This window comes from Lissotriton vulgaris, chromosome 1_2 (genome assembly GCF_964263255.1).
Source record: "Lissotriton vulgaris chromosome 1_2, aLisVul1.2, whole genome shotgun sequence".
Lineage (NCBI taxonomy): Eukaryota > Metazoa > Chordata > Amphibia > Caudata > Salamandridae > Lissotriton > Lissotriton vulgaris.
The window spans coordinates 155,830,725-155,856,150 of NC_141686.1; the positions used below are offsets into that span (position 1 = coordinate 155,830,725).

Below are 25,426 nucleotides of genomic sequence, written 5' to 3' on the forward strand. Positions count from 1 at the left end.
GATCACTAATCAGGGCGCACTAAGGAAGCAGGTGCCAGCTAAAAAAATATTCTGTGACACATTAATCAGCCCCAAATTAATTCAGGTCACTTGAGGCAGGGAAGGTGTGCTTTGCTTTGCCAAAAATAATGTACACTGGACAACCAGAGGGTGTGGTGATGAAACAGAGGGTGGCATGGGTGGGCCAGAGGGTGGCATGAGTAGTCAGAGAGTGGCAGTGGTGACAGAGAGTGGCAGTGATGAAGAAGAGTGTCCCAAACAGGTTGGACACGTAGAAACAACAAGTTCGCAAAACTTGCGACCCGACAGGTAAGTTCGCAAATTGCGAAATTGTAAAAACCCCTCGCGAACTGGCAGAAACACGGGCGAACACAAAAAAAAAAAAAAATCCGCAAATTCGCGGGAATTCGCGGATTTTGCGGATTGCGAGTTTGCAAATCCGCAAATTCGCGGATTGCCAATCCGCAAAATCCGCTCATGCCTATCTTCAACTCATTTTATTACTGATGAAATACCGTCATGAAGACCATGTGTAAAGTTATTTTTAAGATCTGGAGCATGCTCGTCTTCCACTATGTGATGTCCACTTGGCACTTTTTATATTGCACATTTTTGCATGGTTGTTTATTGTGATGCTTTTATGGATGCTATCATGCCTCCGAATAAAGTATATTGATTCTGATTCTGAACTGCTTTGTCATCAGGAGTGACTGAGGGCACTCAATATACCACATGGTATTAATTTTTCAAGAAATAAATGCACGCTCTTGACCAGAAAGTGCGCCGTGTCTTAAACTCTGACAACGGCACGTGAACTGTTGTCTTGCAGATTTTATGCATTGGTTTTATATGGCGCACATAAATTCTGGACAAACCTTGACTTGAAGGGCGTTCATGCGGTGCCCCCTGAAAGTTTAATAACGCCATTAAAGCTGCCTCAGCTACTTGCATTCCCAAGGCTAGCTGTGTGCGAGCGCGAGCAGGAGTTGAGGGGCATTCTCGAAAGAACAATCAGGGACGAATCACTCAGTGTACTGTGACTGGACGGTAAAAAACACCTGAGTCAGTGTGATGGTATTCAAAGCAGGGATCCGCAGGTGGCACTGTGTCCTTCCGCTCTGTCCGGGTATAAAGCTCGTGCATCCTGAAGTATATTTGCAGGTTTTCACAGGAAAGTATAAACCCAGAAACATATACTGCCAAAGTACAAACATACTCATCTTTGTAAAAAGAAGGGGGAAAAAGTTGGCCTTTTTTACATTCTTAAACGCATTCATCCTCAATTTGGGTCATTTTCTTAACTCCAATGCTACCACATTGGGGACACGTGCTGCAACATTTTGGAGGTATGGTTTGTGCATGGTGATAGGTCGGTAATTGATGTTTTTGAGTCTGTTTTTGCAGTTTGTTTGGACATACCATCCTTTGCAGGGATGGCTTCCTCTCTGCTAGTTCTTGCCAGGTTCTTCATCACTCCTTCGTTATTCCAGAGAGATCCGCCCTTGTGCACTTTAGAAGGGCCATCCAAGCTGAATTTGCAGAGAAGGTACATGAAGAACCGTGCCCTATGAGAGCTGTGGGTGCTTTTGTTGAAGTCTTTCTTTCTCCACCCTGTCTAGTCTTTTGTCGTTGGCAGATATTTCAGTTGTTTCTCTGTGCGTTATTTCTGCACAGATTCTGCCGGGCCTGTGATAAAGCCAGCTCGTCCCCTGGGCCACTCCTCAGAAATACCCAGTTGCTGTTGCGAAGTATTATCATTGGCACCGGCCGCATCTGCTGGACCGCTTGTCTAGTCCCATCCTCTGGAAGATAACTGAAAATCGCAGTCGGGCCGAGTGCCAGGCCAGGCAGGTGCGAAGAAACTTGGCATCAGGTCCCTTCCACTTGCCTTATGGCACCTGGCACAAGCTGGGCTTTATTTTCAATTTGCTGTTCTGTGGAGAGAGGAATGGGAGCTCTGAGGGAATCATAAAGACAGAGTGGACGTGCTATATGGAAACAAGTCCGAGAATAAAACACAAATTGATAGTTTAATTTCCAAAGCCTTACTTCGGAGCTGCAAGGAAAGATTGTATTCCATTGATGCTGTCGCCTCCGGTTTGATGCTCCCGGAGAAGGCTGTGGTTATTTGGAGACTGTGGGGTGGGGTGTTGTTGTCTGAAATGTGGCACTTGCTTTGGAGTTTAGCATCTATGCTTGGTTATGAGTGATATTGGGTGATTTGTCCTGCCCCCGTTCTGTGACCTAGGTTGATTTTAATATTTAATGTATGGGCTTCCCTTGCAGTGGTCAGCCGGGGATGTGAGTCTACAAGAAGCTGAGGTTGTTTTGGCATTTGTTTCGATGCCGGCTATCGAGGATAAAGATTTATACTTTTACTTCTATTATTATTAAATTTGTAAAGCACAAACCATTACCGTAAACAGGGCTTCCTGGTGCAAATAAGAACCGTAAAGAGGAACAAAGAGCCATGCTTCATTGCGAATACTGATCATTGTTTGCAGTTATATTAAGGTGAAAAGCCCAGGCCTGGAAGCAGCGTCTGTAGATATATACGGTGAGGTGATCACCATGACAGTGGGCGGATTGTCCGCATCTATGCTTGGCCCATGGATCTGCCTTTAGCCTGGAATTGCAGGCACTAGCGATGGTCTGGTTGTTTACCCCCTTCGACGCTCATGACGAGCTCAGCTCGTCATGAGGTACACCTCTCGTACACTCATGACGAGCTCAGCTCGTCATGAACCGCAGGTTTTTAAAAACTTCAGCGCACCGCGCAAATCTGTACCGCACGCAAGGTGTTAAGGTCTGTTCATGTTGCACCCATGTTTTAATGCACTTACAGGAGTGCCACACAGAATCTCAAAGTAATCTCTGCTGGGTTTAAACAGGCCTACACTGCTAATCTAAGAACCATACTTGTTGAACATTAGTTCAGAATCCCCAGGTAGGATCCCAACCGTAATTCAGACACTATTAATTAATGTGGTGTGTGGTTTTAATAGTGCTGCCTGTTGCTTCTATGTACTATGGATTGGGGAGCCAAGATTTGAACAATAGGTTCAGACAGAACTCCAAGGCTGTCATCATGTATTGGTTATTCCTGTGCTGAGGGTTTCTTGGATACAAGGTTGGTCTTGATGAATCCTGCTTTCGTGATCTAAGTCCGTCTCTAACACAACCTCACAATGCGTGCTGCTTTAGTCCAGACCAGTACCTCCAGATCAGGTACCGCACTAGTCACAACTGTATCTACTTGTAAGTGCATGCACGACTACAAGCATTGGGGGAAAACACCTGATGGAATTTCATATGTTACAATAGAATGGGCAGCAGTGTGACCACAGTTGAGGTATGTAAAAGTATTCGTGTTAACTTGATTTTTTTTGTTAACTCTTTTTTTATTAACAGTGCTCGTAAGACCATACAATACAACACCATGTTTGAATAGCACAGTGGGAGATAATACCGATGTTATCCGGAAATTACACATTAGGGAAACACAAGTGTCCTCCAACATTACAATTTGACTACCCCTCCAAAGGAGTACCCTCTCCTCTATATAGTGTTAACTTGATTGATCCAGTTAAGAAGACTTTGAACCCTTGACCTCCAGACAAACACATTAATCTGTAGACCCTGCATCGTTCTATTTCAGGCCTGACTCTCTAGGGCAGGGGTCTCCAAACCGGTCCTGGAGGGCTGGATCCATGCCAGATTTTTAAAATAACTACATGTATCTCAATGGGGATATCCCAAATATCTGGCATGGATCCTATGTCCCACAGTGATAAGTTACTCCAAATGTTGCAATGTGCTATACAAATAGTAATGATATAACATATGTCAATGGCACTTCAGCCTTTCAAAAAATGAGCAGGGATGTGAGCAGGGATCACATTATGATACTGTGTATACAGTTTGCAGACCTCACACATATGCAAGTTAGAAGGTCTGTTTTTTATTCTTTATGTACCGAAATATTTGAAGATAAGTAATGATTTCTCTCTCTTCATTGATTTTTACAGATGGCAAATCAATCTCCGTGTCTCCCCTGGAGTCCCAGCCACACAGTCCTCGGTACACCGCCTCAAGCCAGCGAGAGTGGGAGAGCCTGGAGGTGCGTGTGCGGGAGGTGGAAGAGGAGAACCGGTCACTCCGGAAGCAGCTCAGCCTGGCACAGAACCGGAGCCCGCGGCACGGCCGAGGCAACCACTCCAAAACCTATTCAATGGAGGAAGGGACCGGTGATAGCGAGAGCCTGCGTGCGGGCATCGTGGCAGGGAACAGTTCCGAGTGTGGGCAACAGCCAGCTGTGGAGAAGTGCGAGGTAAGGCATCTTTCTGGGTCCCAGCGGTTATGTTGTAAAATATAAATGTAAATCCGTATTTGTAAAGTGCGAACTACTCACCCTTACGGGTCTCAAGGCGCTGGGGGCCGTCGTGGAAATTAACCACATCGCTGCGGCGGCTACTCCGCAGCAGCGCTAAGTGGGCGGGGCGGCCGCTCGGCGGCCGCATGCTGGTGACAGAACCACTCCGTCACCAGCCGCGGTTGGGCTGTGCTTGTGACGGAGCGGTTCCGTCATGGCCCCGCCCACTCAATAGAACGCGCCGCGCAGGCGCGAAATCAGCGCCACGCAGGCGCGGCGGCAGGGCCATGACGGAACCGCTCCGTCATCAGCACAGCCCAACCGTAGCTGATGACGGAGCGGTTCAGTCATCAGCATCGAACAGGTTAAGTGAGCTATTGCCCAAAGTCATATGGTGCTATGGTGAGCTGCCGCCGGAGCCGGGGATCGATCCGTGAATCCTGTGCTCTGAAGGCAGCTGCCCTGGCCGCTGCACCACACCTATCCACTTGTACAGTTACCATCACTTAAAGGACAGACATGGCCTTTACTAGAAAGGCCATGCATTGAAGTAGACAGAGCACAACTTAGTCACACGGGAGACTTGGAACAAAAAGAGCCAATGCAAAAGACTGGAGGCATGTTTTGAGCAGATTTAGAGCAAAGACCATCACTTGTAGCCTGCTGAAGTGAGCAGACAGACTAGGCAGATGTGTAACAAGATGGCACCAGCCAACATACTGCCCCTCATGTAAAAATTGCATCGTTGGAGCGAAGGCTACAAATTTACAATAGTAAAAGATATTGGCAGATTTATCTGGCCATTTACTACAACTGTGTTGAATTCTGTTTGCAAATGCAGTTTGATGGTGTAGCATGGCAGCAGGCCTAAAAAATGTTAGCATCACCAGAGCACAGTGCATTAGGAGCTTAGGAAATAACTTTCGGAAAAGAATAACATTGACTAATGCATCAAATGTTTCTAGGAGTGTAACTACAGACAATGATGACATGGAATACAAAGAGTTGGTACACACATTGCAACTTCTACAACCAGTTTATTGACCAGATCCCGCAGATATCTTTCTATCTATGGTGAAGGGGAAGACAAAACCTTTGAAGCATATTGCAATCATTTGATTCCAGGCAATGCACCACTGGTTCCAAAAAGTTCAAACAAATAAAACTTGATTCCCTGAAAACCGGAAACCATCAGTTCACATTATGGAGACCTTTCAGTACTTCTACTGCAGAATGTGAACGTGCCTTTAGTGTAATGAATAGTGTCAATTGTTTCTCTTCTGTAATGTTCTAACAAATCATGGGGCCTCCGATTATAGAATTTAAACCAGATTTTTGTGTTCTAAAATGGCTAGAACAAAGGCAGCAGAAGTGTTGATAAGAGGAACTGCATGGCTCGAAGACAAGTGGCTCATGAGTCGTCATACAAACGCTTTTGGGACATTTCCAGTAGGAAAAGTATCCCACTTTTATGGATGTATTTTAATGCCTACAACCTAGGTACTAAACTGCAAATAAACATGAGTTGAATGACATATTTTTATAAACTTTAACTGGTTAGTGAAATGCCAACCAAATACTAAAAAAAATGGACGTTGTGCTTTTCATATCCACGTCTCCGACCCCACACTACTCGCCCAAACCTCGGGGATCGCCCCCCCCCCTGTTGCTCTCTGCTCACAGTTCCTTTGCTTCTTTTTTACACTTCGGCCACTGCTCGGATGTGATAGAGTGGTGTTGCGGAGAGTTGCGGGGGTGTGGAAGGAAGCTGTTGGGAGGGATGGAAGGTCAGGAAAGCTGTAAGCAGGAATGGGTTTGGGTAAGCTTAGAATAAAAAAAAGCATTGGCAAAGTCAATAGGTATTCTGGAAGCTGCAGTACGCCCAGATTTTTTGCTTTTCTGATCACCCAGGTTTTGGCCTTTTTACTGTGGGTGAACCTCCCAACTGGTGTCTGACCCACGGTAATCACATGGTAAATGGATTGCTTGTGTTTACCGCCATTGTCTGCCTTTTAAGATTAGGTCACTGCTACGCAGCAAGGGTATGAGGTACTTGGCTGGTTACACTTGAACACGTGTCTACACGACTGTGCAGGCTGCGCACTGGAGACTACTGACATGCACAGCCCACTAACAGCGCACAGGTAGCCTGGCGCAATGGTGGTTCTGCAGGATTAGGTAATTACCTGGGATAGACCTCATGAGGGTAGTGTACACTTACGGAAAGTCAGTGTGCTTTACTGTTTTAACTATAGTGATGCTCCATTATAAACATAGTGAGGGAATTGCCTTAGAATGTAGTTTCACTTGCCCTCGGCCTACAGTGACTATTGATGTCTTGAACTGGAGTGTAACCTATGCGAGAAAATCAAATCTGTAGCCTCCAAAATGATTACTGTACATCTTGTAGGTCATTTAGAATTTCTATATTTTCCTGGCTCAGTTCAGCTTAGGCAAACAACATATGCGAAATACCTCTAATTATGACCTATATTGCTTTTTAACCGAGAGTAAATCTAAACAATCTTTATACAGAGGAGGATGTCAAAGAGGAAAGCTAACACTTGAAAGTATTATCAAAACATATTTTTATTTATTTCTTTATATATACTTTATATCGTTTAAAAATTTTTTTTTAATAATAATGCTTTGCAGGTTCTATGTTTTAATTACGTTTATGCCCATATCTAATCCTCTGGCAGTCCTAGGACGATGGGAATCCACAAGACCGGTCAGCAATTTGTGCTCCTTCTCCCCAAGTCATCTACTGGGTTCTCACCCTAGGGTGAGGGAATGGGGCAAAATCAACACCATTTCCAACATTTAATTCATGGTCCAGCTTTCCCATGGCTAGATGTTTTGCTCTATTGCTGGAGCTTTTGCTCTACCGCTAGTAGTAGTTTGCTTCCTATGGGCCTTGCGTTTGGTACATTGTAGAAGGCCTTGAGGGCCTAAAATTGTGTAATGCATGATGCGATGGGTTATACCCTGTAGGGGTTGATTGTATAGTCACACCAAAAGGTTTTTTCACCATGTCTTCATTACACTGATGCCCCTAGGGGCTGTTCTCGCCATTACAGGTAATTGTTTCCTTTATGAAAGGATGCTCAAATGCAAAGTTAATCCCTGCTAAATGTTTATTGGATTTTCTTGATGTTGCACATCTTTTATTGATACCTCATTATTGTGATAATGACCATGATTTCTGGCAAAGCACTATCTTGTGATGTCACAATGTCCTCTATGGTATGTTCCATCTGCCAATGTATATTTGTAATTTCTGCACAATATTTAGTAATGTGCGCGTAATAAATCTACTTCTTCTTATTCTAAAAAAAAAGTACAGACTAGACTATCATTTGTTAAGTGTAATTATCGCGTGCCCGAGATTGGTTTTTCCTATCTCATACAATCTCCTTTAAGTGGCCTTAGACTGCTCCACCTTGCTACCCTGTGAGAGTCAAGTGCTTCAATGGTCACACAACTAATAACGCAATTTTCAACATTGCTGTTGTTTACAAAGCAGGTTTTCACAAATGTTGCTTGAATGTATTATCTTGTAAATAGTGTCCAATGGAAAGAGAGAGCTGCAGCAGAGAAGAGAAACAGTCTGGAACACTCAATAAATGCGTAGAGTTCCAGCAGCGATGGAGAGTAGCTGCATTCACTTTGTGAGCATTTCCTGCTGGCAGCAAAGAGTGCCCAAGCAGTAGGGAGTGATGCGACACAGCTATGGTTAATCAGGAGTTGACTGGTTGGAACAGATTGACCTCAAATGGCATTTTCTGATGGCTTTTGTTATTGACCTTCGAAGACTCCATGGGTGGGGGCAGCCATCTTGGCTTCAGTCTGTTCCCATTTTCAAAGTGACAGCACAATGTGACATGCATTTTAATATGAGAAAAAAGAAAAAAATATTGCCTTAAATATGAAAGAAATGTGTGATGATTCAGTTGTACTCTTGAGATGTAAAATAATTAGACATTGCAGTGCAAGCACTCCATGGGAGACAGAATGATACACCAATTAGCCAACAGTATAAAGAGGGATAGAAATACTCATTCGGGACAAAACCAAAGCCAACTATATGTATTTTGTAGAGAATTGTTAAAGTATCTGCCAGACAGCAAAGTCTGGCTTAAAAAAAGGCCTTAAGAAGCATAGACTGAAGGGCAGACTTGGAGAATTTGGGAATTAGAGAAATTAGAGAAATAAGAGAAAGAAATTAAGAGGATTTGAGTGGATTGAGTGATCTACAATATCTTGAAGTGTGGGACAGGTCAAATATTGTTCCTCGAGTTGAAGCCAACATTGGCCATTTTTTAGAGGGCCCAGACTGCCACCTGCCTCCCTCGAGCTCCGCTGGGTTTATTGCAACAGACATAGAAGGGATTTAAGTAGCGGGAAAGAAAATGGACAGAGGGAGAGAGGATAGAGAGTTATTGGAGAGAGGGAGAAAGGGAGAGGATTAGATGGATGGATGGATGGATGGATGGATGGATAGATAAATAGATAGATAGATAAATAGATAGATAGATAGATAGATAGATAGATAGATAGATAGATAGATAGATAGATAGATAGATAGATGCATTTATGCTTGGACGGTTGGATGGATGCTCGGATGCTCGGATGCTATGTTAAACATTTGTCAGGCTGCTTTTGGTTCAATGCCAATAAAAGATGTAACAAAGAGCTTAGTAAGAAGTTGAGCAGATAGCAAGACACTGCAGGAGCAAAAAACTACCTTTGGCAAAAACATTAGGTCTGGCATTGTACTGACCTTTTGGCTTTGGCAGTGCTTAATCTATTTGTGAATGGTCACTGTATGAAGGCATGCATTGTCTGAAAACAAGCATTGTATAAAAGCCAATTTGTGTGGGTGTGTGTGTGTGTATATGCATATATATGTGAATATGTATATATTCACTGAAAAAACAGAGGTCAAAATGACGTTATAGTTAAGCAATGGCTGCTCCTGCGCTATGGCAGAGTAGCACCACCCCCTACCCCCCCCCCCCCACACCACCCCAAAACGTCAGGAAAGGAGAAAAAACACACACTCTGTTTATTTCTCCTTTCCTGCCGAGTCTTGGGGCGGGCCTGGGGGTGATGGCACTAAGGGGAGTGATAGTGCACACCCTCACGTCTCAGGCCGGCCAAACAATCATGCGCAGTGAACCTCTCTACAACCCCAGCTGAATGGCTGAGGTTAGAGAGAGCAGGCGCTGACTCCCAGTCTGCCCTGGAGTGCCAATCGAGGGAGCTCAGGCCAATCCTGAAGCTGCTCCCTTATGAGAGTAGTTGCTGGATTAGCCGCAGAGCAGGCTGGGAGCCTGTGCCCGAAGAAGAGGGAGGAATAGAGTGACGCAAAACATGGCTAGCAGAAGGTAAGTGCTTTTTAAAATTATTTTCTTTATTCCCCCCTCCTTTCGCAACCCCTATGCCTCCTCAACCCCACCACTCGCCAAGGCACCCCAACGTATCCCAAACATGGGCCCCTTCTGTAGTTAAGTGAAAATTTCAAGTGCCAACATGAAGTTTTAAAACTCATAAAACCACAAACTCACCAGTTATCGTTATCCTTAGTAACTATAACTCATGCCCCCCGAAGCACAGTCTTGCCATTAAAGATGTAATTTCAGAGGTTGCAGTCATGTTACCAATGATTTCATAGATCATGTCATGAGGGATGTAATAAGTGGGTAAATTACCAGTGCATGGTGAGGGCGTGAGTTCAAGGTACCTTAGGGCGCAAGTTATAGTTACTAGAGAAAACTTTAAATGGTGAATTTCAAAGGCACTGACCTTTTCACCAAACTATAATATCACTTTAACCTTTGTTTTTTTCAATGAATTTGTAGGATTTTTTTAAGGTAAAGTAATATTTTATCACCATACGTAAAGCTAACCCCAGCCGCACTCGAGATTTGGTTGCAGCCAGGCCCTGCATCCATCCCTCCGCAGGCTGCTAAGCCTCTGGCAGAAAAGGGGGTCAAGCAGACCCTCTCCCAAGCTACTATTGATCTCAGGGACCCCGTCTCCCGAAACTGGCTTTAATTATGGAGAAGGGTGTGTGTGCGTGTTAACCTACCTCTCCCCTGGGATCCCATTCCACTGTTCACCCTGTTAAAAAATAAAGGGTGTGGCATGCAAACCCCTCACCAAGACGCTATCAGCCCTGGGGACCCCATCCCTTTTGGCCTAAAAATAAATTACATGGGAAGGGGGGTCTGTGAACTGGTACCATTATGAATCATAGCCAGTTTGCTAATGACATCCAAGTATACATTGATTGTTGATGGCTATGATTCATATTGGTACCAGTTCACAGACCCCACTCCCCTTTTGGAGCAACCTTTCTGCCAAAACATGTTTGGTGATCTGTTCTAAAAGAAGTAGCATAATAAATGACAGTCACCATTGGAGCCAGATTGAGTGCCTTTTTGTCTTTTGAAGATGTACATCCGTGCACGTTGAAGTATTTGATGATACAGGAATGAACCTGTGCTACTCATATGCATATCCAATGTACTTTTTGAATAATGAATGCTTATTGCATTAATTAAGGTGATTTGGAATAAATCTGGGACCATTGTTTTTCTAGATCGACAGCTACCCAGGTCCTTGGACGTTTTTTGGTCACCCCATTATATCATAATGGTAACTGTCAAGCGTGGGCCAAGAAGAAGGGGTCCCAAAACATTGATTTCCCATGTTAATTCTTAAACACAAAATGTACTCTCAGATGGAGAGAAAATTGTTTAATGGAACTACCCCAAATCTCACAAAAAGTTACAACTTTACCAGAAAGTGGCCTTTTTGTGATTTGGTATAATCCCTTCGGGCGGTTTCGAGAAATTAGCTTTTAAAGAGGTGCTTGAGTTGGGCATGAATGGGTTAAAAAGTTAGGTACGTCTCAATGGTTAGTCCTGAGCGAATACCGCAGTACCGAAAGTTTTTCAAAAAGAGTGCCTTTTTTATTGACTAAGGGAGCTTTTTCTCCCTTCGACCATTTTAGCACCACGTGACCAAGTGATTTGGTTGGCTGGTGCCAACTCTGAATAAAATGTTGCAGCCACCATTACACTACTTTGGAACTCAGCCACTGTGTCCTGAAAAAGTTTGCGGAATAGGGCATAAGTGAGCCCAGTTAGGACAAACTGACCCCAGGGTCTTGCTGTTGGGACAGGAAGGGAGGCACCACAGGTTAAAATAAACCTAGTGGTTTCACTCTGCTGGCACCTTGGTATTCTCGTGGAATCCAGCAAAGTGCTGCTGTACAAGCTTCAAACCCATGGTGCCGCTGTGCTATGCAAGCTTCCCAAAGGAAGCCTACATGGTACCATGAAGTCATGGGATGGAAGCTTGTATGTCGAGTACTGGGGTACCTGGGAAAAAAATGATGAAAGAAGAGAATGTAGGCTGAACGCCTCATGGGTTTGGGTGTGGCAAGGTGGTAAACGTCATTTACAACACAGTGTTTACACCGCACGATCTTTACCATGCTGCCATTACAACACAAGTCGTTACTACGACTTGCGCTGGATTACGCTGTTAGTTAAGGAATATTGTAATTTTATATTCCAACACCTTCCCTACTGTTACGTGGACTGGTGTTGGAATATAAAATTATAATATTCCAAAATGCGCGCCCTCCAACGCAAGTCGTTGTATCGACTTGTGTTGTAATAACTGCGTTGTAAAGTAACGCAATCTAAAAGATCACGTTGTACTGACATACATTCGGCAAGGTTGGCTAGTTATGGCAGGAGGGTGGCCGTGTGGCCAACACCTTGCAGTGGGGTTGGGCGCAGGCCCTGTGGCTGACCCTCTGCTGTACAAGGACAAAGGAGTTTGTAGCAGAGGGTTTGCTGCCTGCTGTGGGGTTGAGATCTGGGTCTGGTCAGAGGCCAGGCACTATGGCCAACTCCCTGAGGCGCACAGCCAAAGGCCATGCGGGGGGCGAGAGCAGGGCCTGCCTGCCCCCAGCCCCTCTACTGCACATGGCCCATGTTGTATTGTGTGATGGGTGGAAGAAAAATGTGAATGAAGCTACAGCAGACCAATGGATAAAGAGGGCTTACTGAAGGCCCCTATAAGTATTATAGAATATATATTCTTAAAAACAAAAGGTCTTGGCTAAAGCTCTAAACCTACTCATGGAGAGGTGTGAGGAGTCTTCAGCTGACTAAGTGGTTTGGAGTGCCTTGGAGAAAAGAGTGAGACTGTGGTTTCTCGGAGCAAAGGAACAAGACCCAAAATGTCTTCAGGAAAGACAGAACCTGTGGAGACTTGTACCAGAGGTGGGTTCCTCAGGATGACATATACAAAGATGGAGACCTTGGAAGCAAACAGCAAACCTAGAGACCTGGGAGAGTCTCAGCAAAAGCCCCAGGGAAGCTTGTAACCAAGAAGTTCAACTTTTGAGGCCTTTAGCAGAAAGGGAACATCATTTGGGAGTTTACAGAAAAAAGAATAAAGAGTTAAGTGTAAGGGAAATCAAAAGGCTAAGGAAAGGTGTAGTTCAGTGTTCAAGTGGCAGATGTGATGTGGCCACGAACTGATGCAGCAGAGATAGAGACCTAGCATCGCAAGCCGGTTGAGAATTAACTCAGCAGCCGGGGTTTGATCATCCAGTGCACTGGTTGCGATCTCCTCCAGTTGACTGTGTATTTGAGGCCTCCTGCTGTAAGCAGTGTGTAGAGAAGACTTCATTCATCAGGAACTGTGATTGAGACATGTATTCAAAAGGGTCTGGTTTGAATCTCATGCAGCAGGCAGGGTATGACTGAGACATCTTGAATGAAGTTGGTATGCAGTTGACATTTTTTATAGCAGGAATGCTATAGTTTAGTTTTCAAGTAGGTGGGGCGTGGCTAAGACCATATGCAGCTGGTGAAAATCTTGTGCAAAGTATGGAATCTGTTCCAGTCTTCGTACAGCGGGCAGGGTTTAGCAAGACATCTTGCATTAGGAGGGGTATAATTTAGACCTCATGGCCATGCAAGGCATGGACCTCCAGGAGGAGGCAGGGTTTGATCTGCAGAAAGCAATGAGAGGCATGGCATGGCGGGCGTGATCATAGATTTACTCATCGTGTGAGGTGTTGATGCGGCTTCGTGCTGCAGATGGCTTGTGGTTGAGATTTATTTTGGACAGGTTATGTTTGAGACCTCACTGTGCATGTGGTGTACATATAACTATACGCAGAAGCCCGTGTAGATATGACATCCTGTACTCATTGTGGTGTTGCCTGCAGCAGGCATGCTGCTTCCAAGACTCCATGCAGCAGGTGAGGTGTCGGATGGAATTGATGCAGTCGGCCAATATGTTTCAGACTTCACGTAGTTGGCGGAGGTCAGTCCATACTTGGTTTAGTAGGTGCGGTGTGGTTAAAGTTCTATGCAGCTGGTAGAGTGTGGCAGAAACATTTACTACAGTTTCCACATATTAAGTGGGTGTAATCAAGATTGCATGTGGCAGGCTGACCATGGCCAAGACTTTATGCAGTAGGCAGGCTGTGGCAGAGATGTTGGGCAATAGGTACGGTATGGCTGAGCAGGCATGCAGCAGGCAGGGTCTGAATATGTAATGCAGCATAAGCAATGTAGTTAAGACATGACATATTGCTTGGAAGGTATTCAAAACTTTGTGAAACCAGAGGGGCTGAAACCTAATGTTTGTGGTAAAGACTTTCTGCAGCATGGACTGTGTCATATTGGTTTTTGCATCAGAAACCGCGTAGTCAGGAGGCGTGCAAGTATTATTGATACAGCAGCTGCTGTGGCACCGGGAATGTGTAAAATGTCCAATTATGACTTTTGTAACCCAGTGTGCACTCTTGCAACACCACTGGGGCAAGACGTCTTGTGGACAATTATTCATGCAGCAGGCAGAGTGTGCTTGAGACATCATGCAGTGGGTGGGGGAGTGCTGAGACTTTACGCTCAATCAATCAATCAAGAATTTGTAGAGCGCACTACTTACCCGTGAGGGTCTTGAGGCGCTGGGGGAAAAAAGAGGGGGGATGCTACTGGTCGAACAGCCAGATCTTGAGTAGCTTCCTGAAGGTCATCAGGTCTTGGGTCTGTCAGAGGCTCAGTGGGAGGGTGTTCAACGTCTTGGCAGCTAGGTGGGAGAAAGATCTGCCACCGTTGGTTGTTCTTCAGATGTGAAGGACGGTGGCGAGGGTGAGGTCGGCGGAATGGAGATGGCGGTTGGGGATGTAGAAGAAGAGGCGTCTGTTGAAGTAGGCTGGGCAGGTTTTGTGGACTGCCTTGTGTGCGTGGATGAGGCTCTTGATGGAAATCCTCTTGTTGATGAGGAGCCAGTGCAGGTTTTTCAGGTGAGGGGCGATGTGGCTGTGGCGTGGTACATCGAGGATCAGGCGTGCAGAGGCGTTTTGATCCCTGGAGTACGCCGCAGATGATCTTTGAGGCTTTGGATCGGAATGGGGGGAGGCGGACGCTCTGGGTTCTGCCCGAAAGGAGGGAGGTGTTCCATTCCAGGGCCTTGTCTCGAATCCCTGCATCATGCAAGCGTGTGCGTAGTGTGCGGTGGCAGGCGGTGTCGAAGGCAGCAGAGAGGTCCAGGAGGATGAGGGCCGCGGTCTCACTGTTGTCCAGCAGGGTCCTGATGTCATCGGTGGCGGCGATGAGGGCAGTCTCGGTGCTCTGGTTTCTGCAGAACCCTGACTGGGATGGGTCCAGGATGCTGTTTTCTTCGAGGTTTTGGGTTAGCTGTCTGTTGACGATATTCTCGATGAGCTTGGCTGGGAACGGAAGCAGCGAGAAGGGCCGGAAGTTCTTGAGGTCTCTCGGGTCCGCCTTGGGTTTTATGAGTAGGGCGTTGATCTCATCGTGTTTCCAGTTCTCTGGGAAGTTTGTGGTCTCGAAGAAGAGATTGATGACGTTGCGCAGGTGGGGTGCGATGGAGCTGCTGGCTTTGTTGAAGATATGGTCCGGGAGTGGGTATGACGGGGAGCCGGAGTGGATTGTGCTCATGGTCTTGATGGTGTCATCTATGTAAACCTTGTCCAAGCTGGCAGGGGGTCGTGGTCGATGGTGTGAGGGGTGTCTGGAGTGTCTGTTGGGGCTGTCTGAGCGTTGAAGCTGTCGAGGATGTCACCGATCTTGGTGGCGAGGGAGTCGCACAGGGCTTGCGACGGCGGGATGTCGTTGGTGTTGGAGCTGGGGTTGGAGAGTTCCTTTACGATGTTGAAGAGCTCCTTGCTGTTGTGTGCATTGTTGTTGAGGCGGTCTTTGAAGTAGGTCCTCTTGGCAGACCTGATGAGGTGATGGTGTTTGCGGATGGCATCTTTGTGGGCTGCGAGGCTGTCCGATGTTTTTTCATCGTGTCGTTTCTTCTCTAGTTTCCGGCAGGTTCGCTTGGAGGCTAGAAGTTCTGGGGTGAACCAGCTAGCTCTCTTGCTGGTGTCTCTGTGGGTGGGTTTCTTCAGCCGGTCGAAGGTGTTTGTGCAGTCGTTGATCCAGCGTCTGAGGTTGCAGGCGGCGTTGTCTATGTTGGAGGTGTCGGTGGGTGGGCTGAGAGTGAGGTTTGCGTGTAGTTGGTCTTCCTTGATTTTGCTCTAGCAGCGGCGGAGGGGATCTGTTGGGTGCGGTGGTGTATGATGGGTTTCTGGAAGGTGAAGTGGATGCAGCGGTGGACGGTCCAGAGGAGTTTGGTGGTGTGGCTGAAGGAGACGTGGGAGCATGAGGAGAAGACTGGGTCGAGCGTGTGGCCGGTGGAATGGGTAGGCATTGTGACGAGATGCCTCAGTTCGAGGTTGTCGATCAGGGTGGTGGAGTAGCTGTCGTTGTTCTCAATGTGAAAGTTCAGGTCTCCGAAGAGGATGTAGTTGGTGGAGTTCAGGGCGTGCATGCTGATGAAGTCGGCAATGGATTCGCTGAATTGGGGTTGGGGTCCGGGGGGTCTGCAGATGAGGGTACCTCTGAGGTTGGTGTTGGGATCTGTGTGGATCTGGAAGTGCATGTGTTCGGCTGTGCTGAGAGTGTCGTCAGTGTCGGTCGAGACCCTGATGCTGTTCTTGTGGACAATGGCGATTCCTCCTCCGACTCCGTTAGTGCGATCTCTGCTGGTGATCTTGTAGCCGTCTGGGATGGCTATGGCGATGTCTGGTGTGGAGGAGTCGGTTATCCAGGTCCGGGGATGATGTGTCGAGCAGGTCCCTGAGCTCAACGGCGTGCTTGCATGCCGAGCGGGTGTTCAGTAGGATGCATCTGAGGTGATTGAGGATTTGCTTGGCGGATGGTTCGGCGGCTCTGAGGCTTGTGTAGCTGCAGTTCCGGCAGGTAAAGGGACCATGTGTGCATTTCGCTGCGGCCTTGATGCAGGTGTGGGTCCGTCCGGGGTTGAGGGGGTGCAGTGTGCTGGCATCGTAGCGGCAGCGGTCGTCGTGGCGGGCGTGGGGGCCAGGGGTTCTGGCGCTGGGCACGGTCCAGGCGCAGACTGGCACAGACGGGCTGCCTTAGGCACGCCTCAGGCGCCAGCGGCGCGGACGCGCAGCAGCTGCCATATATGGGTAGGTGGGAGAAGGGAGCAGCTGGGAGGCGGGGCAGTGAAGGAGCAGTCAGGGGGGTGGGGCCGTGGGGACGCAGCGGCGGGACAGAAGCAAGGGCACAGAATCCCAGGGGTAACGGAGGGGACAGAAGGAGACAAAAGCACAGAATCACGGGGGCAGCGAAGGGGACAGAAAGAGAAAAAGGCATAGAATCACGGGGGCAGCGAAGGGGACAGGAGGAGAAAAAAGGCACAGAATCACGGGGGCAGCGAAGGGGACAGAAGGAGAAAAAAGGCACAGAGTCACGGGGGCAGTGAAGGGGACAGAGGGGGAAAAATGGCACAGAATCACAGTGGAAACAAAGGGGAGACAGACAACAGCAGTCCCGGACACCAAGAGAGTGCAATACAATGGAATGACAATGACAAACAAACCTAAGGCCTACCACTGGCCACCAGGGATGAGGAGCAGGTGGTAGCCTGCGGGTGGTTGAGGGCCTCTAACTTCCTCAGCAGCCGCAGCTGAGGCAGGGGACACACAGGCAGTGATGTGTGGAGGGGGAGCGACCTACATGGTGGGGTCAAGGGTCGCTCTCCTCACTGGGCAGCGGCCGGCCTATATGGGGAGGTGGGAGGGAGGAGCAGCTGGGAGGCGGGGGCAGCAAATGGGCAGTCAGGGGGGTGGGTCCGCGTGGGACGCAGCTGCGGGAATGGAATGCTGTGGGGGAGGTGTGATCAATCATTGGATGGATTGTGGTTATGCATTCATGCAGGCTGGGCAGGGTACATTTTTCATGCAGCATTAGGGTTGTACCTTGCCCTTCATGCAAAAGGCGGAGTGGTTTATAGCTGGGTGGATTGTGGTTAAGCATTCCTACATATGAACTGTGTTTGCCACAGCAGGCAGGTGTGGCGGAACCTTCCTGCAGCAGCAAGGGTGGGACTAATATTTTGCGATGTGGTTAAAGACTCATGCAGCAGGCTGTGTTGCTTAATACTTCATGCAGCAGCACTAATATAGTTAACACTTAGGTGGTGTGCAACCATTTTATGCAGCGGAGGGGTGTGGCGGGGTAAAATAAGTATCAATGTAATAATGCAACAGAAAGTGTGTAGTCCAGAATGTCAAGATGCATACACAAGATGAAGCAGGTGAAAGACAATGAAGACTTCATGCAGCAGGCATGTGGTTGACATGTCTTGCAAGGAAAAACAGGTGTGGTTCCCTGGTTGTGTTCATCACTTTAGATCAGGGTTCTCCAAAGTCGGTCCTGGAACGCCAGATCTAGGCCAGACTTTTTGCATATCCCCATTTACATAAATGAAGTTATCTTAAAAATCCGGCATGGGTCCAGCCCTCTATGACTGAATTTGGAGTGCCCGGCTTTAGATTCTAAGGTGACCTGATGTGATTTTATTCTGACACCTGCAGGCCAGGTTCTGGGATCTTCTGTTAAGCTTCTTTACACGTCTCTCCGATCCACTGACACTCCCCTGCTTCCCCCTTCTCTCTTTGCCTATTCCCAACACAGCTAGGACCCACTCTGCTCTGTGGTGGGACCTTGAGGCTGTTGACAGCGAAGGGGTTAACAGCAGCCATGGGAAGCTTGCCTGCAAGAGTAATTGAATGGAAAAAAGGAATGATTGTGGCCAAGGGACCCCCTGGAGTAAAGCCCCCTTGGTGTCTCAGTAATGGATTGTGCCATAGAGGCGGGAGCTTTATCTGCTGTTCAAACACAGCACGGTCCTGCGAGACCTTCATCTCTGGCTGCAATGGGCCGTGTAACTCAGCAGAGGAGATTGACTTTCTCAGACGGAGATGGACAGCTGAGCCTGAGGTTTCCGGGATCTAAGCAGAACTGACCATAGGAAATTAGGCTGCTCAGAGGATATTCTGCAAAGATGTGAGATGATGCAGCTGGGCAGCCAGGGTAGAACTGTCATGGTGTGCAAGAATCTTACGGAGGGTGGGTGCTAGGCAGGGTGACCAGCGGTCCCACGGTAGCCTCTAAAATGAACTGCCTTTCCTGGCCTCCCCAAGAATGTCACTACTATCCCAAGGTCACCTCCAGAGGAATAGACTATCCCTCCATCTTAGACACGCTCATCCATGTTCAGAAAACAAAAACCTAGGAGATAGTACTATTATTGATGCTGGTGAAAAATATGTTCTCACAGGATAGAGAAAGAGCCGATTCCTCTAGAGATGAACTTGGGACAGTAGCAACATTCATGGAGGTGCCTGGAAAAAATGTAGTTCATTTTAGGGGTGACCATGGGACGTCTGATCACCCTGTCCAGCACCCTCCCTCCTTTAAATTCTTGCACACCAAGACACCTTGACGCTGGTGGTCCCAAGGTCTCATATTTCTCCACACTTGAAGGTTCTTCATTTTCTTACAATATAAAAAAAAAGTATTTTCAAAACACTGATCCGTGCACACAAAGCCCTGCTTTCCACCGGACAGGCGATCTCCGGGAAAGGATTAAAGAATATTCCCCTTCGAGCAGTCTCTGTTCTTTCACTAGTCGGTTGGCCAGAATCCCTAAGATCTGTCGAGGTACAATTGGAGGCAGTTCTTACTCCTATTTCGACTCAGTAGTCTGGGATAAACTTCCTTTGGAGTAACGTTGATCTAAAAAAACAAAAACGAAAAACCTGGATGTTTCAACAAGCTGTAGCTCCACCCTTTGTTTGTGCAGGTAGCCTTGAAACCAGCACAAGGACACTCTACAGAGTAGCTGTGCGCTTTACAAATAAAATGAAATCAAATCAAAACAAATTTGTGTTTTTTCTGCTTTTAAGGTCACAGAAAAGACCCAAGGAAAAACCTTTACAAAATTAAAAATAACAGTTTTTTTATTTGTGTTTTGAAAAGAATCCTTTTTAGGTCGAGCCTGGGCAGTGCATGCGCTGCTCTGTGAGGCATGCTGTATTCAGGTAGGGACTTGAAGCTCCGCCCACTCTCTGCCCATATTTTTCATTGGCTTGTGTCAGTGACTACTGTGAACTGTGGCTGTTCATTGGTCAATAGGCTCAGTAATCCCTCCTTAGTACCTCTGTGTCTCATTTTGTAACCTCCCACAGCCTAGACATTGTCATTTACTATGCCAATAGCTCAAACTCTCGTAAATGCGAGAACTATTTCATTGCAAATACTTGTTGTTTTGGAAGCCAATGAAGAGCCTTCAAGTGTGGGGAAATATGAAACCGGGTTCCCGCCAATAAAGTAAGGCCTGGGATAGGAATGACCAAATAAAGGGAAGGATGGGAGAGCAGCAAATGAGGTAAACCGAAACAATTACCACCATACATGTGATTCCTAAAAGAGGACATGAAACATCTTATCTTATCTTATCTTATCTTATCTTATCTTATCTTATCTTATCTTATCTTAGGGGATTCTTGTATAGCGCACTGACACCGAAAGGTTTCCTGGCGCTGGAACATGGTAGCCTTTGTTGCAGCCAATCATCCTGTGTATTTCATTAGTGATCTGCTTGTCAAGGGAATGTTTATCTAGAGGCCGGGTCCTTATTCAAATAACTCCTGATACGATACATCTGCGAATTAGAGAACTGCTCCCAGGGCAAGACACACAATAAGAAATTGACACTGAGGCAGCAGGCTGTCCTGGAAGGGACTTTGGGGCAAACATTCATAATACCACTGAATTTTTTTTTTGTTTTTTTTTGTTTTTGTTTTTTCCTTGTATTTTCTTTTGTATTTATTTTTATGTGACCAAAGGAACAATACAGAGAGTTTCCAGCTACAGAGGAGTTAACCATTGACATACATTTGTTGTAGACTTCACCTCTGATGCAGCTGACCATCATTCGTGTGACTTCCTATGAAAAGCGACTTTAATATCAATGACTAGACTGCAGAGATCCCATTAGCTACCTCAAACACGGTCTGCGCGGCCAATAGCCCTTGAGATAGAGGCTTATAATGGGATCTCCCACTGGGCAGCTCCCGATAACATTACAGGTGCCCATGATGGGTATCTTTGAAAGGGGAAGCCACAGGATTCTGACTGTCGCATCCATGCCAAGCGAAGCGCACTGCGTATCTCTATATGCGGAAGATGTATTATCCAACATTTCCTCCCCCACCAAATCAATGCCTGGGTTAACGTCTATTATAACAGAATGATTCATCTTTGATGCTGACATTTCAGAAAATTCAAAGGCATTATTGATGTGTGAAGTGGAGAGTGAAGAGATGAAAGAAGTAAGCTTTTTGATGAAGGACCTTAATAGGGTTTACTGTTTACTTTAGTGAGAATTGCAAACAGATGAATTTGGCATCAAACATTTAAAGTAATAAAAAGTAAAAATGCTACCCTTCTTGCTTAAAAAAAGGAAGGCGGCCACATAGCAAAAATAAATGTAAAAAAAAACACGGTGTCAGCAGAATTGTCTCTCCAGCTCTGGCACTAAAGTGGAATCCTCTTTAGGCAGATGTGTACAAGTGGCTGATGGGGGGTTGACGCATTGCTCCATGCTGTGGTGGGCCGAAACGAAATGTGAATGGCACATTAATCAATAAATATTATACAAGAGTCTGGAGAGACAGCACAAGTTGTGTCTATGCAAGGCCTAACATGTTAATTTTTATATATACCTATATGTAGTTTTATTATTTTAAGCAACCATGATGTGGATGCTGAGTATTTACCTCAACAAGCAGTTTCTAAGCCAATCGGTCTTACCTTTGGAACCTATTTGCTTTTCTAATGCCTTTTGGAGATGCTCTGATGTGGGCGCATTCTTTTAAATGTATTGTTCTGAGATGGAATGCTAAAGTGTGTGTGTGTCTAAAGTAGGACAAAAGCGATTTTTTTTTTAAAGCGGGGATGTTGGAAGCATTTTGCTGCCTGACCCTCCCAAAAAATATTAAAAACATAGGACTGAGAGGGTGGGGGGCAAGAATGGGAAGCAACATGGAGTGGGGGTAGTGGGTGGAGGGGGAGGAGAAAGCAGCGCACAAAGGACAAGCAAAAGGGAGGGCGGAGATAAATAACACAATGGAGAAAGCAACACAGAGCAAAGGGGGTTTGGTGAGGGGAAGAAGCATATCAGGCAGAGCTTGCAGTAGTGTACAAGGGGGCAGCAGTGTAAAGGGAGAGAGCAGGAAGCACATGCAGTTTCATGCAGTCCTAAGCAACAGAGAATAAGTAGTTCTGAAAAAGTGAGCAGTGAGGATAGACACCAACCAGTCAGCGAGACAAAGAAAGCCATTGAATAAAAAGCAAGCAAATTAGACTGACAAACAAACAAAAAACAACCAATGGTAAGCGATTAGTGGGTTATAAACTCTTGGTAATCCCACAACACATGTTTTGCTATAAGATGCCTGCGCTGTCTGGTAGACTCGCCCTAAAAAGGTCCCTTTCGTTAGTCATGAACCTATGATATGTGTCCTGCATCCTAGCTCATTGCCATGGTGATCCGCCATATCAGGGATGGCTCCTGTGATGATGCAATGAAGGATTCCTTCTACGATGGTGTTGTCTCAGAGGTCACTTTTGTAGAACGGTTTGTGGGGGTTCATTCGTGTTATGTTCTGTGCGATCCAGGGCAGTGCTTAATATGTGAAATTAAATGAAAATAAGATTTATGAAGCGCTACTAATACCCTAGGTTGTCTAGGCGCTAGACCTCAAGAAGCTGCAGCAGACAAGACTTTCTAGGAATGGATGAATAATTTTCTGGTTGATTAACCAGGTTTTTAAGCTCTTCCTGAATTCCAGCAAGTTTGATGTATTCTTAAGAGTTGACGCAGCGCTGTGGTCCACAGGCTTGCCTTGGTTGTGACAAAGCTCTTACCCCCCTCCTACATCTAACTCTTTTGAATCTAGGGACTACGAGATTGCCACTGGAAGATGAGCAAAGAAATCTCGTTGGAACATAAGGTTGAAAGCCTTGTGACCAATAGAATGAGCCCTGATTATGTAAAGACTTAAACGTGATACCCTTAGCCACGGGCAGCCAATGTAACTGAACCAGCACTTTGGAAGCAGAATTATGTCTGGAAATACCTAGGAGCAGGCGAGCTGCTGTATTTTGGAGGGCTTGGAGTTTATTTAACCCCTTGGCTGCGGCGGTAATTCTGCGGCGGTGCTGGGGGGGGGGTCGCGCGGCGCCGCCATGCTTGTGACGAAACCACTCCGTCTTGAGCCACAGGCGCGCTGTGCTTATGATGGAGTGGTTCAGTCACGGCTCCGCCCCCATGCACTAATTTGCCCGCACAGGCGGGGAATCCATGCCACGTGGGCGGAGCGGCCGCAGCGTGACAGAACCACTCCGTCATGAGCGCACTCCACCCGGGCTCGCGACGGAGTGGTTCCGACACAGGCATGGAAGGAATTAAGCAGCTTTTTGAATGCAAATGAATAGCGCATTGCAATAGTCCATTCTTGAGGCGATAACCATCCCCAGGCTCTTGTCAGGTGGCCCCTGCAGCTTGCACTACACATTGCCCCTGCTATGCAGCCAATGATAGCAACAACACAACTACTAACCATCACAACCTACAGGTGTGACAAATCATACTATTTCAGGCCCCCAAAGCTATAAGAATGGCGTGGGCAGCAGGTAATAGTCATTTTTTAATGTATATTGAATTAATAATTAACTGTTGTGGTCATCGCTAAATTTTTTAAAAGCGCCATCCTGGCAGATTGTCACAAGCGCTGGTGCTGATAATGAAGTGCTTGTGCCCAGCACCAGAAATCACCGGCTCAAATTAAGCATTGCACAGGGGTCATCTCTATGATGAAATGATGCCGGAGCGGGTCACTTTTGTACCGCTTTTGGCCGCCATAAGTGTGGCAGGGTATGCTCAGACGTGAGTCACTTGCTCACTTTGTCACTTGAGTCAAGCAAGCCGTGCTGAAGACGGCTGGAATGCCAGAAACCGGTCCTCAGAAGCTTGTTTCCGGTCCAGGGAAGGCATGGCTTGGCAGTTCGGGCTGGACTGTTCCCATGAGGCACAGGGTCAGACTGATTTGCATATAGCCATGTCTGAACTGGGGTGGCAGAGTGGGCTAAAGAACGGTGATGGATTAAACCCAGATCTTTTGACTGGGTGTGAGTGTTTGATTGGTTCAGATGCTCCGTCCATTACCACCCCCTTTTGTACCGCCAGCGGGTCACACTGCCAGTGGTTGTCTGCCTCCTAGGTCACTAGTAGTATGCCTTGCTATTCTTGAGACACATTTGTTCTGGTCAGACAGCGGTGCTCTCAATGCTGCACATTTTAGCCAATGTTGCTGCTGTTCCTGTCATTTTCAGGTGGACCTGCGTTTCCTTTAGTGGTTGGGAGCTGTCTAATTGTGCCTTCTATTGCTCACACTCACTCATACTCCCTCACCCCTTCACTCTAAGTCACACTCTCACACTTGCTAATTCTCACAAATCCGTCTGGGCTCTCAAAGCTGATAGGTAACCGGGTAAAGGAAAGGCGCTCTACTGAGTATCTAGGCCACAATATCAATTCAATCATTGTTCTAAGCAGGTGCTCTTAGGGAAAGAAGAGTTGGTTACCAAACAACTTTACTTCTACCTGCATGTGCAGATAGTAAATCAAACAAAAACCCTCCCCGAGCACACAAAAGTAAAATTCTTATTTAAATTTCAGTGTCCATAAATGTATTCGTCTTCTGTTCAAATTGTGTTTCCTTCTATTGGTACAGCACTCCAGTCCGTACGCCCAGATCATACAATATAATGTATTCATCCAACATAAATTGAATCATTGGCAGCCGACCCTGCTTAACTTCTGAGATCAGACGAGATCAGGTCCTTTCAGGGTGGTATGGCTTAAGCCATAACACCCTGTAAGCACCTGATCACCCTGAAAGCACCTGATCACCCTGAAAGCACCTGATCACCCTGAAAGCACCTGATCACCCTGAAAGCACCTGATCTCGTCTGATCTCAGAAGTTAAGCTGGGTCGGCTGCCAATGATTCAATTTATGTTGGATGAATACATTATTGTATGATCTGGGCGTACAGACTGGAGTGCTGTACCAATAGAAGGAAACACGATTTGGACAGAAGAAGAAATGTATGGACACTGAAATTTAAATAAGAATTTTACTTTTGTGTGCTCGGGGAGGGTTTTTGTTTACTTCTGGGCTCTGATGCAACTGCACCTGCTGCACCATTGATAGCTACGCTACAAAGTCCCACTCCCTCCACTTTGTCTCCCTCTCTCACTCCATTTTCTCTCCCTCACTCACTCACTCACTCCTAAGCCACTCACATAACTTCATTTACTCCTTTGCATCATTTCCACTTATCCTTACTCGGGCACACACTCTGATTTTCACTCACATTCACTCTCATTGACACTCTAAAACACTCTAATCCACTTTCTCTCACCTAGTCTCATTCACTCACTACACATGCACACAGAAAAGGCACTTGGTGTTTTTCTTTTACTTTCCTCGCTTCCTCTGCTGGCTTCTCGGAAGCCTCAGGGTGACGGCAGAGCAGGATTCCCGACCTTGATATCAGAAAAAT

General features: G+C 46.6%; 1 protein-coding gene across 3 annotated transcripts in view; it reads left to right on the forward strand.

Annotated features, from left to right (window-relative positions):
* The window catches only part of LARGE1 (LARGE xylosyl- and glucuronyltransferase 1), a 1,180,278-nt gene that overhangs the window by 548,638 nt on the left and 606,214 nt on the right, over positions 1-25,426 (forward strand). For all 3 annotated transcript variants that reach the window (XM_086953009.1, XM_086953010.1, XM_086953008.1), the window contains exon 3: positions 4,029-4,330. In XM_086953009.1, the coding sequence (XP_086809135.1) occupies positions 4,029-4,330 (302 nt within the window). The remainder of the gene's footprint in view (positions 1-4,028; positions 4,331-25,426) is intronic.